This window comes from Phoenix dactylifera, chromosome 12, assembly GCF_009389715.1.
Source record: "Phoenix dactylifera cultivar Barhee BC4 chromosome 12, palm_55x_up_171113_PBpolish2nd_filt_p, whole genome shotgun sequence".
NCBI classification, from domain to species: domain Eukaryota; kingdom Viridiplantae; phylum Streptophyta; class Magnoliopsida; order Arecales; family Arecaceae; genus Phoenix; species Phoenix dactylifera.
The window spans coordinates 4,806,366-4,823,673 of NC_052403.1; the positions used below are offsets into that span (position 1 = coordinate 4,806,366).

Sequence of the window (17,308 nt, forward strand, 5' to 3'; positions counted from 1 at the left end):
AGTTGTTGGGAGTTGGGGATAGCTGAAAACTAAGAATCTTACAATTCAGAACCCTTCCCACACCTTTTGGTCAGAAAAATAGAAAAACTGCGTTGAATGGTCATGTGATACGTTAAATGGTGATTTGGAGCAAACAAAGAAAGTTATAATCCAGAAATGAGCGGCCATGAGAATTTGCTGCCAAGTTATTTGGCATCATATGAACTCCAGAAAGGTTTCGAAACTTTAGCTCCGACTAAGATAACATTCTCAGACCTAAGCAGTCGAACCAGCAAAACAAGGCAATTGCAGCAGAAAATGAAGAGACGAGAATAGGGTCCACCAAAGACTTTGGCTGTAAAAAAACTGGAATCCATTCGCAACAGAAGGATCACACTCTTCGTTTATCTACAAGCTGTCATCCTAACCCATGTCCACCCCTGAGGGGCAGACGGGGCCAGATGAACAGAAATCTTATATTTACTATATCTGTGATTGAAAAACAAATTACAAAATGTCAAGAAAATAATCAAAAATACCAAAAATAATAAGAGAAAAATCTATGGACAATTAGAACCCTTCCAACCCAGGCCTCCGCAGCGTGGCTGAAGGTGATTTCCTAACAGCATTTATGCTATTATCTTCCCATGAGAGAGCAGAACAAGTTTGAGGGGCAAGAGGCATGGTCACAGATGTTCTTGGTGGATGCAATGGTTGGATTCTTGACGGGGGTGAGGGTGAAAAACTTGATTGTGGTGGTGGGGTGATGATTCCATTGAGGCTTGGAGACTTCAGCATCTGTTTGCCTGCAACAGCAGATGGTTCTTGCAGGGGATAGCGGCAGGGGTACTTCATGTCCTGAACACTCTTGAGGGATTCCACGATGGCCCTCATGGTAGGCCTCTCTGAAGGGTCCTTCTGAAGGCATTTCAGGGCAATATCAGCAACAGTTCGGGCAGCTCTGGGAGGGAAACGACCTTTGATGCGGGGGTCTATGATAAGGGATAGACGGCAATCATCAGCAAGAAAGGGTCGGCTCCATTTGACGATGTTCCGCTCTTCTTTTGGATATCGGGGGTCAAGATTCTTCCTGCCGGTCAGCAGTTCGAGGAGGACTATGCCAAAACTCCATACATTACTCTTGGGAGTAAGCAATCCTTTCTCCAAGGTCTCCACAGATAGATTTGCAGTAACCTGAAGAGTGGAGGTTTGCCAAAGATTATAAATCACGAAGCAACCATGAGTCGTAAGAGAATCTTTCATCAACTATTTCTAGATAATTCGCACATGCAATAACCATATAAGATCAATAATTAACTTTCTTATGTAATGATTTCCAAAGTTTAAGGGCAGGCCTTGGTGCAACGTTAAAGTTGCCCCATTATTACCTGGGTACAAGATTTGGAGCATGGACACAGCCTCTCTGCATATAGAGGTCAAAGCTGTGTACTTCTAACCCTCCCCGGACCCCATAATGGCAGAACATTTTTATTTTTTATGATTTCAAAGTTGTTATGGTGTTACATGCTATTTTGCTCCGAGCAGATGGATAAAATAACACATTGCTGGAAAGAGTTCAGCAAAACTATTTGATAACAATTTTTCTGAGAAACAATAGAGGTAGATGTAGTTCTAATATGATATTTGAGAATAATTTAAGAATGAAATTTAATTGCTAATCTGTGGAGTCAAGAAGATCGTTCAAGAGTATGAGGTTCCATCTTATGCAAAAGGACCAGCAAATAAGAATTCCAAGTAACTGGTTGGGATGTACATTGATCTATTAACGCAAGCATTAATTTTTTAATTATGAAAACAATTCCAATAAGACTGAATATTGCATTTGCACATGCCCTAATTTACTAGAGTATAGCATGGTGGATGTGGTCATTTTGTTATCATATCAAGAAAGGGTACTTACAGCAGTGCCATTTGTGATATCTGTCTCGGGGCTGTAGTTTGCACATCCATATCCTGATAGCTTTGCACTGAAATCTTTATCGATTTGTATATTTGAAGTTGAGAACTCATTGTACATGGCCTATTAAAAAATAGCGATGCATTATGAGATAAGAATCAGAAGTATGCCCACAGTCCACAACAGAAATTGAGAAAACTGTCCTTAGATTCCCATGCACAATTCCCTAATTTACTAAGCGGGAAAAGGGCACAAAAAACCCATCTATCTTAATAAATTGATCATCCACAACTGGATTTGAATAAAAAATTAATTATATCAAAAGAAAATTCAGTGACGCTGCCTTCAGACGATAATATGATTCAACATTTATGTCATTTTAGGGTAAATTTATTTTCTAAATATATTTCTACATGCTACCTGAATGTTTAATCAGCAGCAAGGATTTCAGGTTTCAATTACAAGTTAAATTCACCTTATGATATGGCTAACTGCAACAGAAAAATTGGAGCCCAGAGTAGTCTGATGGTCAAATTACGAAAAAATAAGGTCACCCTTGTATAATGTAAAGCCACTTCAAAAAATTTTGGAAACCATATATGTCATGAATGGAATTTTCTTAATACAGGTTAAGTTGATAAGCAAGCCATCTGAAGTAAAACTGCAATTCTCTTTTGAGTTCAATTAGTATAACAGCAAAAGTAGCACTCGTAGCTAAAGTTCAAATCATGATGTTCAAATTAACAATAAAACAAGTCCAGGATGAAGTTCAGTAACCTGAAAAGGCCCTTCTTCATGCAAAAATGCAAGACCTCGTGCGGCACAGAAGGCTATTTTCATCCGTGTACCCCAGTCAATGGAAGGACCATCAGATTTCCCATAAAGTAGTCGATCTAAGCTTCCATGGTGAAGCTTCTCATATACCAACATCCGTTCGTCAGAGCCGCCACATGCATGAAACCCAAGCAGTTTACAAAGTTGAGGATGTTGTAAGGTTGCTAATGTGTTCACCTGATTCACAAATTCCTTCAACCCCTGAAAGATTTGAACCATATGTCTTATTCGAGATATCCCCAGGAAATTTAATCAGATATCAGAATCATAACTATACGAATAGGTAGGAAAAGCACAGTGCATACAACAAATGCAAGTCATTTCCTTCTGCTTCAAACATTCTGGTTAAGTTTTATCCAATAGTAATTGTCAGGATGGTGCAGAACATTACAAGGATGTTAATTACAGGTGGTAAATTCAGCCTTAAAGAACATGCCATTGGCAAGTGATTTCAAGCAAAATATAAGCACACGTCATAATTCATATACACATACATCTCTGGCGGTGTAACAAGTCAACCATATATAATTATATAAAATGATTAGCAATGCTACTAGCTTCCACATGTAGGAAAATACATAAAAAAGCGATTCAACTACACAGATTATGACTCCCGGGACGTCAAAAAAACACTGCATAAAGAAAACACTGCCGCTTGCTGTAAAATCAACATGCATGGCATGCAAGTATACCACAAAGTTTATTGAGGTGATGTCCTTCAAGTGGCAGAAAGTGATATCAAACAAGTTGCAGTAAAAGTCTTAGATTTTTGAAAAAAGCTAGAAATGGTATAGAGCAATTATGATGGTTATTAACTGGCTCTAGATGGTGGAGGATTTTCAAGTGTTATATTGTACAAGTTCTATGAAGGTTGGAGTCAGTTTGGTTGGCTAATTCAGGTTGTTATATGATTCTCTTTTCAAGCATGTGGTTTAGTCTTTAATGTAATTTAATCTTACTGTCCTAGTTAACTGGCATGAATCTTCATAATTAATTAGAAATAGGGTACTTTATTTAGGTGACCGTTTCACCTTTGAGGAAAATGTCAGAATAAACAAAAAATAAATAAAAGTAAAAATAAAAAGAAAATGAATGCATCAGTATGCATATGTTACCCGAGAGGAAGGCAGCAGACGAGTAACTGTGGCTTCAATCCTCTTGGAACCAACGGTATCGTCACCAAAGGTTGCCTTGTAAACCATAGATGAGATACCTTCTGACACACAGCGATCAACAGAGAATTGCTGGCAAGCAGAAAAAATCTCTTCGAATGAGAATTTCCTAATCCCTCCTCCCCCTGATGGAGGCAAAGGCAGAGGACCAGAAGTTAGAATAGGACCACTGGCATTGCTCAATTTGAAACTTCCCATATTCTTCAAAGCAGACATTCCCTGTGGTGATGGTAAAGGGAGAGGTAGAGGATTTGAAAATCGCTGTTCTTTTACTGCTCCTCCTCTTCCCTTAAATTCTTCTTGGTCATCCAATTCTATTGATGAGAAAGCATCCTGATCTGCCACTACAAGGCTAGAAGGAGCAGATAATGCTCGGGCTCTGCTGTTGGATACTCGACTGGCTGATTGGGCGGATTGGGTTCTGTTTCTGAAACTTGGAGGAGCTGACTGAAGGGACGGACCACAAGATTCTGGTTCAGGAAGTGTAGTAGCTGTATTCTCCTTAATACTAATAGGTTTCTTGTTACCAAAATGCCAACTTTTCTTCTTCTTACGTTTCAAGACGGTGAAGCAGCGCATCTTGTTGAATATTTAGGAAGCAGATTTATCCTGCATGTAGAAATCATAAAAAGTGCACTATGAGAACAAAGAGTAGTAAGAGGAGGAGTATAATGAGAAAACCTCGAGTAGAACTGTAGAGCCAAACCACAGGAGTCCATTGAAAATCGTTTACCCCATTTAAGAGAAAGCACCAATCCATCAAGATGATCCCCTTTATTATCATAAGAATTTTTGCACAACTACCACAATCAATAACCTAAAATCCAACAGAAGACCCCAATTTAATTGAATCCTTTCCTGAATTCTACAATTGGGAACTCGAATCCCAAGAATATTAGACAATTTGCTGTGAATTCTTATTTACTCGACAAAACCAATTCACTGCATCTTCATCTGAAGGACGCCCCAACTGCCTCCAAATATTTATTCAAATCTCCCCATGAACAAAATTCCAAATAACGATCAAGAAGATCCTGTAATTCTAACTCCACCAATTTTGCCTAAAAACCCCACAAATAAGCAAGAAAACCCGTGATTCAAGACCACTCCATCGGCAAATCCCACAAAAAAAAAAAAAACCCATCAAACAAAATTCCAGATAAAGCTTCAATCTTTATAAAATAAAGAGATGAACAAACCCTTACAAGTTTCAAGAATCCATCCTAAAACCCGATTCCACCAATTTCGATCAAAATTCCTCGAAAAGAAGTAAAAAAGGACAGAAAATCCAACCTTGGAGGAAAGCCTTCAGCTTCGCCAAGCAACGCCGCTCCAGGAGCAAATGGCGAGAGAAAAGGAGAAGGAGCGTGGGGGCGAGCGAGAAGAGAAGGATTTAAAATAAAATAAATAAATGGTAAAATAGTAACAGTATGGGGAGGAAAGAAAGGAAGATGAAGAAAAAGAAGAGAGAGAGAGAGAGGGAAGATGATGGTGACGGAACGGCACCGGTCAAAAAGTCGGATATATTGCGAAGGCTACGGCCAGACGGTATGCCCCTCGCAAAAAATGCCCCTGCCACTTGGACTGAATGCCCACAAGGCCATCCAGATCTATCCGGTAGATTTTTTAATTAAAATACAAATAATTTTTTAAAAAATTTATGATAAATTACATTTACATTCGATAACATAAAAAATTTATACTTATCTTTTTTATGTTTATTTTTATTCAATATTTTAATATATAACTTAATAAAAATTAGTTAAATAGTTAATTTTAAATGGAACCCAAGTACTACATTGAAAAAAAAATCAGAAATGATCAAAATAATTTACATAACAACAATAAAAAATATTAAAAAGATATGTGTAATCTCTACCCTCTAAGAACAATTTTAACTTTCTATTTGAAGTAAATAGTTGCACTAACACTGTTAATTTGATTGCAAATATAATAAATATAAATATTAGAGGATCTTTATAATTTATTTTTTACATATAATTAACTTTAACCAATCCCCACAAATAAGTTTTTCTTTAGAAAATACTATCAAATGATTCTAATTTTTGGATAATTTTAGGGGTAGAACATGAAGAGATTCAAAATAGATTAAAATGTCAAAAATTTAAAATTTACAGAGAATATCTATAATTTTTTTCATTGCTTCTTATAAATTTTTAGTAATTTTTCTTAAGTAATTAGTTTGGTGAGACTTTGAGTATAATCATTGAAAAAATGTGTGATTATAAGAACAGAAAAAAGAAGTTAAAAATATTTAAAAAAATTTAAAGTAAAAGATGATGTACCATGATGCTAAAGAAATCATTTGCGAGAGAGAGAGAGAGAGAGAGGGGGGGGGGGGGGGGGGGGGGGGGGAGGGTATTAAGAATGAATACGAAGAGTGAGTCTATTTGTGTAATTAAGAAAAATAGGAAGGGCATAAGGTAAATTCTCAGCGTATATTCGGGGTGACGCGGTTGATGTGACAACCCAGTCAGACGGAAAATTAATTCTCCGAGCCGTTCTAGGTGTAGTCAAAGCAACGAAGGACTCATGGGTTTTGACCTCTCTCCATCCGTTGGATCGTCTTTGGCCGGTGACATCAACGGCCCAGGATTTCTGGTCCTCCATAATGGGACCCAATTTTTTTGCGGTGGGGGCGGTCAAGGAACCCGCTCTAGTGGGCTTAGAAAAACCGCGTGAATTTACCAAAGAAAAAAAGTAAAAAAAAACGGCTCGATACACGTTCGCGCGACGAACACCACACAGTAAACGCAAGCATTATTAGATCAGTCTGATCAGATCAATCAAAAACTCTAGTTTATAAGCAGATGATGGAACATCGATCAAAGCCGTCCAATCGGGCGATCATTTGCTCCACGGAGGACTGATCTATAGATTTCACAAGGAATATGTCGTGCCACAATTAGACATTATAGTATGCGGATACAACGCATATGACTTGCTTTCTCACCTCACCACTAGTTTGGCTGTTTGGAAAATTCTTATCTTCAGTCCATTTATTTCTTCGATGGCCTCAAATTATACTTCTATCACGATCCATAGACATTTTGATCCATGGACATATTTTTATTATTATTCCTAGTTGTTGTTACAATGGTTGTAATGAGTTTTAAACAACTCTTTCAGTCATGAAAGTTTGCAAGAAGAGAGAATGGTGAATATGGTTTTAGGTGTTGGTGCAAGACCAGAGATAGGGGCAGATATAATAACATTGCAAATGTATGTAGATGTCTGTGATATATTGATTAGTTTTAAATTATATTACGATTATCTCCCACCTGGAGATGATTCAAGTTGAGGAAGGACTAACAAGCTCCCACTTGTCATTGATGTATGTTTTTTATATGTAAAAGCAATGATGTTTACCGACCATTGACCGGAGAATTCAAAGATGATGGTCTACTTCTGTTGGGCAATTAATTAAGGTTTATCGTAAGAACTATGTGACAAAAGGTTACCCCAACTCTTTGGAAGCATTCTCTAATTGATCTAGGATTTTTTTTAAATTTTATTTTTTATTTATAATTGTCATTTGTATTTGTCTATAGCGTTTTTGCCGATGTTCTTTATGACGATCATAGCAATCATTAAGAGATCGATTCTTTGCAAAAATCTTGGTCTAGCCCAAATATAAGGACATCAAAACTCAAGAGTATGGGAAAAAGAGAAATCTTTCCCTATTATATTCATCTAAATCTTTCAAATTCACTGCAATGTACTATATCGCATAGATTACATAACTAATTTCAACCTATAAAATGCTTGTTGATGGAAAACCTTCCACCCACAATATATTGTTTAAAATCTAGCTTGATCTAATGACTTTGGTGGTTAATTTAGAAAATTTCCAAAGAGAGAGAAATCAAGTTAACTTTCTACCATATCATTAAAAGTTTTAATTATCCTCGGCATTACTATTTGTTTGAAAGCTATTTGGCTTCAATCTAGCACTTTTTTATTACTAGAAATGGCTTTTCTTTGACGAAAACAAGATTTTTGCCCCTAATACACTTGGACTTCGAGAGTTTCCGATCTAATATCATTTGTTCATAATAATAACATTTAATAAGAAGCAATATTGACAACACAAACATGTGCATGACAAGGACATCATTCCAAATGACTTGTAAAGTCAGTGCTCTATGAAGGTCTTACAATTTGATTGTCTCCTAAGTTTATTTTATAGCTCCATTGCTCCCACCCTACATCCTTCTATGCCTGTTTTTGCATTAACCTTGAATTCATTCTCCACACAAACTTTGAATAACAATCAAAGTTCATGATGATAGCCCCATAGCAATTGATTTTTTTATATTGGTAACAATATAAAACATGGACAGATTGGTAACAATAGTTGCACTCTCTTAAAAAAAAAATGAATTACCGAGAAAGGATTAATTAGTGATGCATGTACTACATAGTCTTTTTCTATATGATACATATTGATCGAAAACACCAATTCTAGTTACAAATTTTTTCCTATCGATTGCTTTTAGGACCACTTACTACCTAATCGGGTTTTTTAGCACTTATTTTCTAGTCTGAGACCAAGTTTCAAATGCGTCAGTGTGGGAGGGCTAACCCTATTGTGCGGTCCAAAATTGACTAAAAACCCAAGAAAATATATGTTTATCTAAGGAATCCATCTAGAAGGGATGCGAAGTTTGGAAATACTCATAAGAGTCATAATTATTTATCAATACATTCAACTAGTACCAACCAATCACAAATGCACCATCCTCATCTAACCTCCATTGCAGGGATGCAACAAAAGCAAATAGCAGCCACATATGGTAGGCTAGAGTTTGGTTGGTTTAGCTGCCAAGGCTTCTACAGTTCCAATACAAAATTGTATCAACTTAAGTCAAACTTGAACTGAGGTTTGAATCCAAACCACCAGTAGTCTTTCGGTACCAAAGAATAATGATAGGTTTGTGTACTTTGTCATCGTCAATTTTTCCACAACCTAGATTTTACACGCCTTTTATTGAGGCGGCTTGGCAAGGTGTGAACATTGGATTTGGCTTTCTGGGACCATCTTCTTTTGGATTGAGTACAAGAGTCCTTGGATTGACTTCTCTTTTTGAATTTTAAGCAAAAGTTTTGTCGATCAAAGACATGTTGCCCTTCTTGTATATACAAGGACAAACAAATGTCCAAATCTACACGAAAGACAAATGAAAAGATGATGAACTTGGAGCCTCTTCTGCAGGATGGGAAGTGGGAACTACACCACTAGGATCCAAAGAACATGTCATTAAGCACCCGGATGAGGAACACCTTGTGACGGACCTTTAGAGGTCCTCCACCTTCCTTATTCAAAAATAGATCACTAGTGAGTTTGACGAGCGTATGTTGCAAGAACCAGCTTCGAAAAACTACATCATGTCATATTTTCACTGGGTTCTTACAATGTTTCTGCTTTTAGTTATGATTTTTGGATTCTTTATTTTGGGTACAGGGATGACAATGATGCTCGATTTAGGGTTAGGCTAACCCAAGACTCGAGCTTACACAATTGTGCTTCTCAGACCAAACCTTTTACCATTGCATAAAAAAAAAAAAAAGACCACAAGTTTTCTTTGTAAGTTGTGACTACTTTCATTAAAACATTTTGACTAGAAGTTGGATGGGCATATCCCCAACTTATTTGTGTGTATGTGTGCATATTTGTGCATGAGAGAGAGAGAGACTGTGTGTAGAAATCGGATGCTTGTATCTTATGGAAAGTTTAAATTCAGAAACTTTCAACTTGCCCTTGCATGATTCAACTTAATAGCGTGCATTGGTGGTGACAAAAATTGACCTGACCAAGGCAAACATGTTTAGGCTGTGTTTTGTTACGAGGAACTTCCGAGTTTTGGTCGGGTCATTTCCGTGTTAGACTTTTGGACATAAATATTAATGGGTTAGGTGCATGTTGGAGCTTTGACTTGAGTCAGCCTCAAGGAATCCTCTAGGTTTGGTTGTGTCATTTAGCTTAATTATGCTTATATCTTTTAAGGTTTGCTTATCAAATTGTTCTAGTAGTTTGATTCCCTGTGAATCATTGGAATAAAGTATAAGATGAGTTGAGCCATGATAGGTCGACTCAAGTTGGCTTGAATCAAGTTTGGACATTCATGGTGGGATGATTTTGGCAGCCAACACAGGAGCTAACTCTTTTTACTCTTTTTTTTCAATTTTCTTTGGTTGTAAAACGATGGATAAGCATATTTATTGGCAGAATGAAATAGGCAGTAACAAGAAGTTAAAAAGAATAGAGGAAAGGAGGGAGAAGAGTGAGGAGGGAGAACAGGGGAGCAACCAACAGTGGCGAGGGGCATCCTCAGAAGTAAAAGACAAAGCCACCAACAAGCTTGGGTTGAAGAGTCTTAACGCAAATGTAAGATCAGGCGTTGGTCAAGCTTTCAAAGGCATTTGTTTTAATGTTGTCGTGCTTTGACCCAATAGCCCAAGCCGAGCATGTGACAGATGGCCACACAATTCTAAAATAATCCCTCAAAGCATGCAAGGTCTGTTTTTTTATTCGTACACATGCCATTCCATACTTAGGCAGTGGTAGAAATGAAGGAATTAATGCATTTATTCAAAAGAATAATCCTCAACTACCAAAAAAAAATAAAATCAAATCATTCCAAAAACACTAATCAAATGGTTTCTAAACCCTAACCTCCTCACAGCTCCATCGCAAGCCTCGTCTATTCGGCTACATATGTAAAAAAATAGAAGAGAGGTCATGAGCTTCATGGTCCACTAAGTTACCAAAATCTCTAGCAAGATCAAGTATATTGTGCAAAAAATATAAATTTTATATAATTATCCATAAACAACAACATGCTGAAGAATACATGAAACATACCATATCTATTGATATAGATTTCAAAATATATAATGTATTTGGCTAAAAATAAATTTTCCAAAATAAACACCTAGTTCTCACAACTATAGCCACGATCGGCTTGTGGCAAGCTTCGAAAGAGACAAGATCCTGACTATAACATGCCGTCCATCAGCCATATGCTATTGATTATCCCATTGAAGGCTCGGAAGGAAATTAGCTTTGAAATCACATAGAGATATAAACTTCTATCAATATGTGCCAGCGATAAGCTCCGATTTCTGACTACATGTTGTCAACTGGTATGAGTTGGTGATTGCCCCATTAGAGGTCCGAAAAGAGACTAGATCCTAAGCTTGTATAACTATAGTCGGACTAGAAAGTAGCAAAACCAACATAGATACAATATTAACACATTTATTAATGCAACAAAATATAGTTCATGCCCAAGTAAAACATAACATCCTCAATCTAATTATTTTGCAAATTATTTTCACACAGCATACATACAATACTTAATTTAAGCATCATATAATAGCAATAAATTAATTTTCAAATAATGGAAAATAGTTCATGTATATGATTAATCACCCAGGGTAGAGGTAACTTACCATTTCATTCTAAAATCTCTCGAAATTGACCAATCATAAAAATCATCTAAAACCTAAAATAATCAAGTGTGTATTAAATCTCGATAAGGCATCATATATCTTGAAATGTCCTGAGGTAAGATCCATCCATATCCAAACCACCGACACTAGTCTAATGTCCAAAGGTCTGGACCGTCTGTTGGATCAACACACCAATTCGTTCAAGAGGTGGGGTTCATGCTTACCTAAATGCAAAAAAACCGGTCTCGATCATGCCTCCTCGCTAGCCGGATTCGGATTTCCACCTGATCAAATTAGCATTTTCAGGTTAGATTCAATCTATTAATTGAAAGAAAATTAGACTAATTAAAGAAAATTAGGCTCGGTTCGGGCAACCAACAAAAATAGGAAGGAGAGAGAAACTCGGTCTAGGTTCTATCAGGGCTGGAAGTTTGGCAGTGGTGATCGGCTAATGGAAATGAAAAAGAAAACTCTTTGTTTGGCCAAAAAACAGAGAAATGGAGTTTAGATAATGAGAAAAGGAGGGGCGACACTTGGAATAGGGTAAAACATGTCACACAAATTTAGAGATAGAAGGAAGATGTTTTTGGGGTGGTAGAGCTCGGTTGTAGTGGCACAGTGGTCTTCAAACATGAGGAAGAATGAAAAGGAGGCTCAGCGGCGGATCAATTGCAGAGAATGAGAGAGATTCAAAAGAGTTTTGGATCAACAAGACCGAACGGCTGGGGAGCATAGTTCCTCTGTTCAGAACCCCCCTCCCCTTCCTCTTTTTTTTTTTTTTTTGAAGTTTAAGCTGAAGCCGGTTGGGCCTGCCGACTTCAGCCCAATTTGGGACGGTTATCACAAATGTGATATATCTCAAACCTAGCGCAATCCAATGCATTGCCATCCCTAGATCGAATAAATGCATTACTAGTATCTTGTACGTGTAATGCATGTGGAGATGGAGCCAAAAGACTGGAACTTAGATGCTAATAGGGATGGTAACTACTTATTGCTAAATTGCAAATTAAGCATGATGTTAAGATCTTTCGGTCAGGAACAAATCCCCTTCTAGAATTATATATAATAGAGATAATCTCTCAAAAGGTGTATGGTGAAGATATTAAGGGAAATTGTTCGTGGTTATTTGAAATTTTCTTAATCACATCAGTTGCTTCCATGAATTTGAGGTCAGCCACAGATAGCCCAGGCCATGCAGAACTTTCAGCCATATTCCATTAGACTGCAAGTGGCCGTCCCTCTGGAGTCCTACCATACCCAAATTGCATGAAATTATGCACAAGCCTCAATTGCTGGAGATAATTTTCATACCATGAATTGCATGGATCCCCCTATTGGCTTGAAACTTCTTTTTCATACCATGTCATGGTTGGGCACATAGTTAGTGTTGCGTTCTTTATAATGTGCCAAGAAAAGAGATGCACTTTAAGACCATATATAGATTTTCTTGGGTTGGCCTTAGGTTAAAGTGACTAGCTTACTATGCTACTTTCTGAACTCTGAGAGAACTTGATTACGTCTAAGCACCGAGCGAAAATTTTCTTAAGGAAATTTGCTACGAAAATCATGAGCGAAAAGTGACCAACCTCGGCTGCTGCCCAAATCGAGCCCCCATTTTAGCGGGCATTACTTGGACACGGCTCAAGGTATAAACTGGGGCAACCTCTGCTTATAATGTCATATCTCATATTGGTATGAAGTATTAGTTTAGGGGCACCAGGGACCATAAATGTACTAATTTAATTGGTCAAGCCTTTCCCTGGGCCCACTAATTTAAATGTGGCCTTCTTCTTTTGGGTGTCACATACAAAGTTATGCACCCCCCCCCCCCCCCCCCCCCCCCCCCCCTCTCTCCCTCTCTCTCTCTGTGTTTTGGCTGGGCTGGGCTGGGCTGGTTAGCACAAGCACACTCTCACCTGCCCAGTCCCCACCTCTTAAAGGCCCCTCGCCTTTCTCTAGAACTGATCCTCCATCACATCTGCTGAGCTCTCCAATTTCTTGGCAACTTTGCCTCTCTTCTAGCCATTGAGTTCTCTCTCTTTTCATCAATAAGTAATTTTAGCCATCTACTTACCCTCCTTCCATAAAGTTTCACTCACAACCAGGTGATCCCGGTTTGCTGCTAAGTTTCTAAATTTTTGTTTTATAACTGTTTATATGTGTGCAGTGGGCTCTGAGATGGTGATGGTGGATGGAGTTCCATTCCCTCCTGAGGTCACCATTGCCAAACCTTTAGCTCTCCTTGGCCATGGTAAGCCTTCCATTCATATTGATGATTTTTTATTCTGGATATAATTTTTCTTTTAGTTGATCTGTTCTGGATCTAAACTTTGGTTGCTCACGATCTCGTTTCATTAAGGACTCACGATCTCAGAGTCCAAGTGAACCATATAAGCTTTGGGGCTGTTTCTTTGATTGGGAACCATCAATTGGATGAGCTCGGATTCAGGAGCGGCCCAATGTATTTGGGGGCCTAAGGACATTTTGTCTTTGAGGCCTTTTCTACAGTGGGCCGGCCTAAGGCGAATTCACAAGGGGCCTTTTTTTTCATTTTATCTTTGAGGCATTTTCTACGGTGGGCCTTCTTTGGGCTGGGGCCTTAGACGACCGCCTCAGTTGCCTAAGGGTTGAGCCGCCCCTGCTCGGATTAGATCAGATCTTGGACTTGGGTGTATTAGTTGTTCCAGCGTCAGATTGCACATATTGGCTTAGGATGGCTTCGGGACTGAGATTGCTTGTGTTGGAACCCAATCCATAATGCTAATGGATGGCAAGTGGGTTGAATGAGTTGAGCTGGTCCAGTTACAGCCCCGTCTGTGCCCCATAAATCTGTGCTCCAAACTTGGGATTCTTCCATCAATTTTTTGAAATCCCTAGCATCATTCCCATAAGAAAAGAGGAGGCAATAGAATTCCACCTGAAATCTCAACAAAAAAACTAACTTGGTTCGCTCAGAAGTGGAACATTGGAATATCTAATTTGGACTTAGTAGCCCCAAATCAATTGGGTTTGGTAGCAGCTTAATTAGATCTAGTATGAAAGGTGCACAAGTGCCTCAATCCATCTTTTATCCAATGCATTGGGGCATCCTTTGGCTAACGTTTTTTCTGTCATTGAGAATTTCGGTGGAAGCATCATCTGCTAGAGTTATCTAGGTCAAATATTTGAAAAATAACACTACCAAGATTATTAGGCATTCAATTTGTTTTTACTCAAATTGTATAATCTAGATTGGACATTAAGTGTTTGGTGTTCTTGTATCCAGGTATTACGGATATTGAGATCCATTTCCTTCAGATAAAGTATAACGCTATCGGAATTTACATGGAAAAACATATCGTCGAACACTTGGGGAATTGGAGAGGAAAAAAGGGAGCTGAGCTAGCTAAGGACAATCTCTTCTTTGAGGCTCTTGTTGCAGGGGAGCATAATGTAGCTACTTGATGACGCTGTTCAATATGGCAAAGTAGGATTGGTCTTAAAGTGCAATTTTTGCTTGTATTTGGGTGAGGTAATCTGTCTGTTGCCCTTATTGAGCTAGCTTATACTTTGTGCATAGAAGGTTATTTAATTACTGATATAAAACTTTTTAGAGTAAATTTTAGGCTGGTGTAGGATTCAATTCAGCCTAGCATGCACTACACTGAGTTTGTATATGGTAAAGCGAAATCGGGAACAAATAATGGATGTAAGTTTAGGTTTAAACAACTATGTAATTTATTTTCCGTTTTTCTTTAACATGCAACGGTAAAAAGGCATTTAATTCATGTTTTTGGACATATCTACTGCATAACAAGCTCTTAGAGTTGATAGTAAATTCCATCATTGATGACTACTTCCCCAAAACCCCAAAAAAAGAAAAATCCTATAAAATACTATGAAAAATCCTATGTAGGTTTAATTAAAACATTAGGCCAAATTCCAGGAGAATTCATCATTGTTAAGTTATCCTTTTTTTTTCTTTTTGCAGGAACAAATTTTTCTTTTTTATTAATACCATCATACAGTGTTTTAGTATCCAAAGTTGTAATTTGCTAATATGCTTCTTCATTACTTGATGTTCATCTCCTGTGGATAAATTTTTCAGAATCGTAGTGATAAAGGAGATAAAGGGCTCTCAATATGGTGTGCAACTGGAGAGTGCTGTCAGAGATAGATTGGCAGCCATTGATAAATATGAAGAAGAAGAAGAGGAAGCACTTGAGAAGGTTTCTGAATTTTTCCAAACCAAATATTTTAAGAAGGATTCTGTGATCACCTTTAATTTTCCTGTAACTCCTCGCACTGCAGCGGTAACAAATTTTGTATGCTTGTCTTAGTTTACTTGCTTATGCCAATAACAAGCGAGTTAGAGCTGAATAATAGTTTAGTTTATAGTGAAAGAATTACTGCTTGAGGTCTCATCATGGTCATGTGTTATGGTGAACAATAGCTATCATCTAATTCTTGTCAGTAACCTGAGGAGAAACACCAAGCTAAGAGCACTCATCTTATGTAGGACCACCTCATTTTGAACCTAAATTTATATTTATGGACTTGTTTTACAGATATCATTTGTAACAGAAGGAAAGGAACAAACTAAAATCAAGGTAGAGAATGCAAATGTGGTTGAGATGATCCAGAAATGGTACTTGGGTGGGAGCAGAGCTGTGTCTCCATCTACAGTGAAAAGCTTAGCTGAAAATCTTGGAGCAATGCTTTCACAGTAGACTTTTATCTTTCTACTCTGTAGTTCGGGTTTGGTTGCAAATAAATGCTACTTCAATAAATGTAAAAAAATTTTGTTCTTATTTTGTTAGAGGGTTGGATTGTATCTCCTAAAACAATTGAAAATCTTGTTTTTTGTCTCATCTCTTTTTGATTGGATCTTTTAAACAATTTTGGTTGCAGCCTTACGGTAGGGATGTTTAAAGAGTTGGCAAGTTTAAAGATTACTTTGGCAGTAGTGTTAAAAAGACTGCTAAGGACTGCAATATTTGGCACTAAAGGCACAAAGTAATTAGGGACCTCATAATGATCTCGAGAAACTTTTGAGTTTGAGAATTAGATAGAGCTCGCTTTTTTTGTCTTCTCTTGCCGATATAATAATTGTTTGTGGATTTAAAAAAGGTTGGAAAGAGTAATTTTGGTCATGAACAGGCTAGCCCTCTTCGAATTAGCATGACTGCCTTTATAAGGTCTTTATTACTGGTAATACGTAAATTTGGATAATTCTTGTCCCAAGCCATCCATGGATTAGTCTAGCAGGACCATTCAATGTCACATCCGGTGTTCTAAAAGGCTAAAAGAGGAGACAAATCCCTCTTCTATTTTTTCATGCATGTTCCGATCTCTATCTATATATATAAATGTAGATTAGCTCAACGATGGTTGTAAGTTGTAGCTTTTTTTCCAATTTAATAGGTTCTTACTGTACCTGAAGAGCGCACCAAGCTCGAACGAGTTTTAGCTTAGCAATTATATCACTTGCCATCAGAATAGAAATAAAATATAACCTCGTGGAGGTGAAGGGAAGGAAGAATCAAGAAGACTTGCATTGCTTTCATAGTTAGTCTTAAATGGGAATTAATAATTGCAAAGCAATCATAAAGTTTCTGCGCCCGCCCAAATAGTTAGAACATTTTTTGCTTTATCAAAGTAAATACTTGTAATGAGAGGACAAGTGGGCGCCCACGAGGAGTGTGGTGGAGAGAGCTTTGCTTCATATAGCTGAGATCACCAGGGCTATCATGACGACCTCATATGAGATAGCCAAAGACATTTGGGACCCCCACCTTGCTATTACAGTGCTTAGGATCGCTCTTGTCTCTTGCGAGCCCCCACCTCCTGGCCATCTCAAGCTGAACTTCGATGGTAGTATGTCCGGTAAGAGTGGGCTTTGTGATTAGGAGTCATGACTCAAGATTGATTGCAGCTAGGGGGCGAA

General features: G+C 37.8%; 3 protein-coding genes across 3 annotated transcripts; 2 read left to right on the plus strand and 1 right to left on the minus strand.

Moving 5' to 3' along the window:
* Positions 1-335: 335 nt before the first annotated feature.
* LOC103708903 (probable serine/threonine-protein kinase PBL1) lies at positions 336-5,353 on the minus strand. The gene is made up of 5 exons (XM_008794009.4): positions 5,197-5,353; positions 3,847-4,512; positions 2,675-2,932; positions 1,901-2,020; positions 336-1,173 (listed from the first exon to the last, which is right to left on the minus strand). Exons 2-5 carry the CDS (start codon positions 4,480-4,482, stop codon positions 550-552), a joined length of 1,638 nt encoding a protein of 545 aa, XP_008792231.2. The 5' UTR covers positions 4,483-4,512; positions 5,197-5,353; the 3' UTR covers positions 336-549.
* A 7,979-nt stretch (positions 5,354-13,332) lies between these two features.
* Positions 13,333-14,883, plus strand: LOC113462841 (probable chalcone--flavonone isomerase 3). Its single transcript, XM_026805329.2, has 2 exons — positions 13,333-13,633; positions 14,648-14,883. Exons 1-2 carry the CDS (start codon positions 13,540-13,542, stop codon positions 14,824-14,826), a joined length of 273 nt encoding a protein of 90 aa, XP_026661130.1. The 5' UTR covers positions 13,333-13,539; the 3' UTR covers positions 14,827-14,883.
* Positions 14,884-15,015: 132 nt separating this feature from the next.
* Positions 15,016-16,091, plus strand: LOC103708901 (probable chalcone--flavonone isomerase 3). The gene is made up of 3 exons (XM_026805315.2): positions 15,016-15,070; positions 15,478-15,674; positions 15,930-16,091. Exons 1-3 carry the CDS (start codon positions 15,016-15,018, stop codon positions 16,089-16,091), a joined length of 414 nt encoding a protein of 137 aa, XP_026661116.2.
* The last annotated feature ends 1,217 nt before the right edge of the window (positions 16,092-17,308 follow it).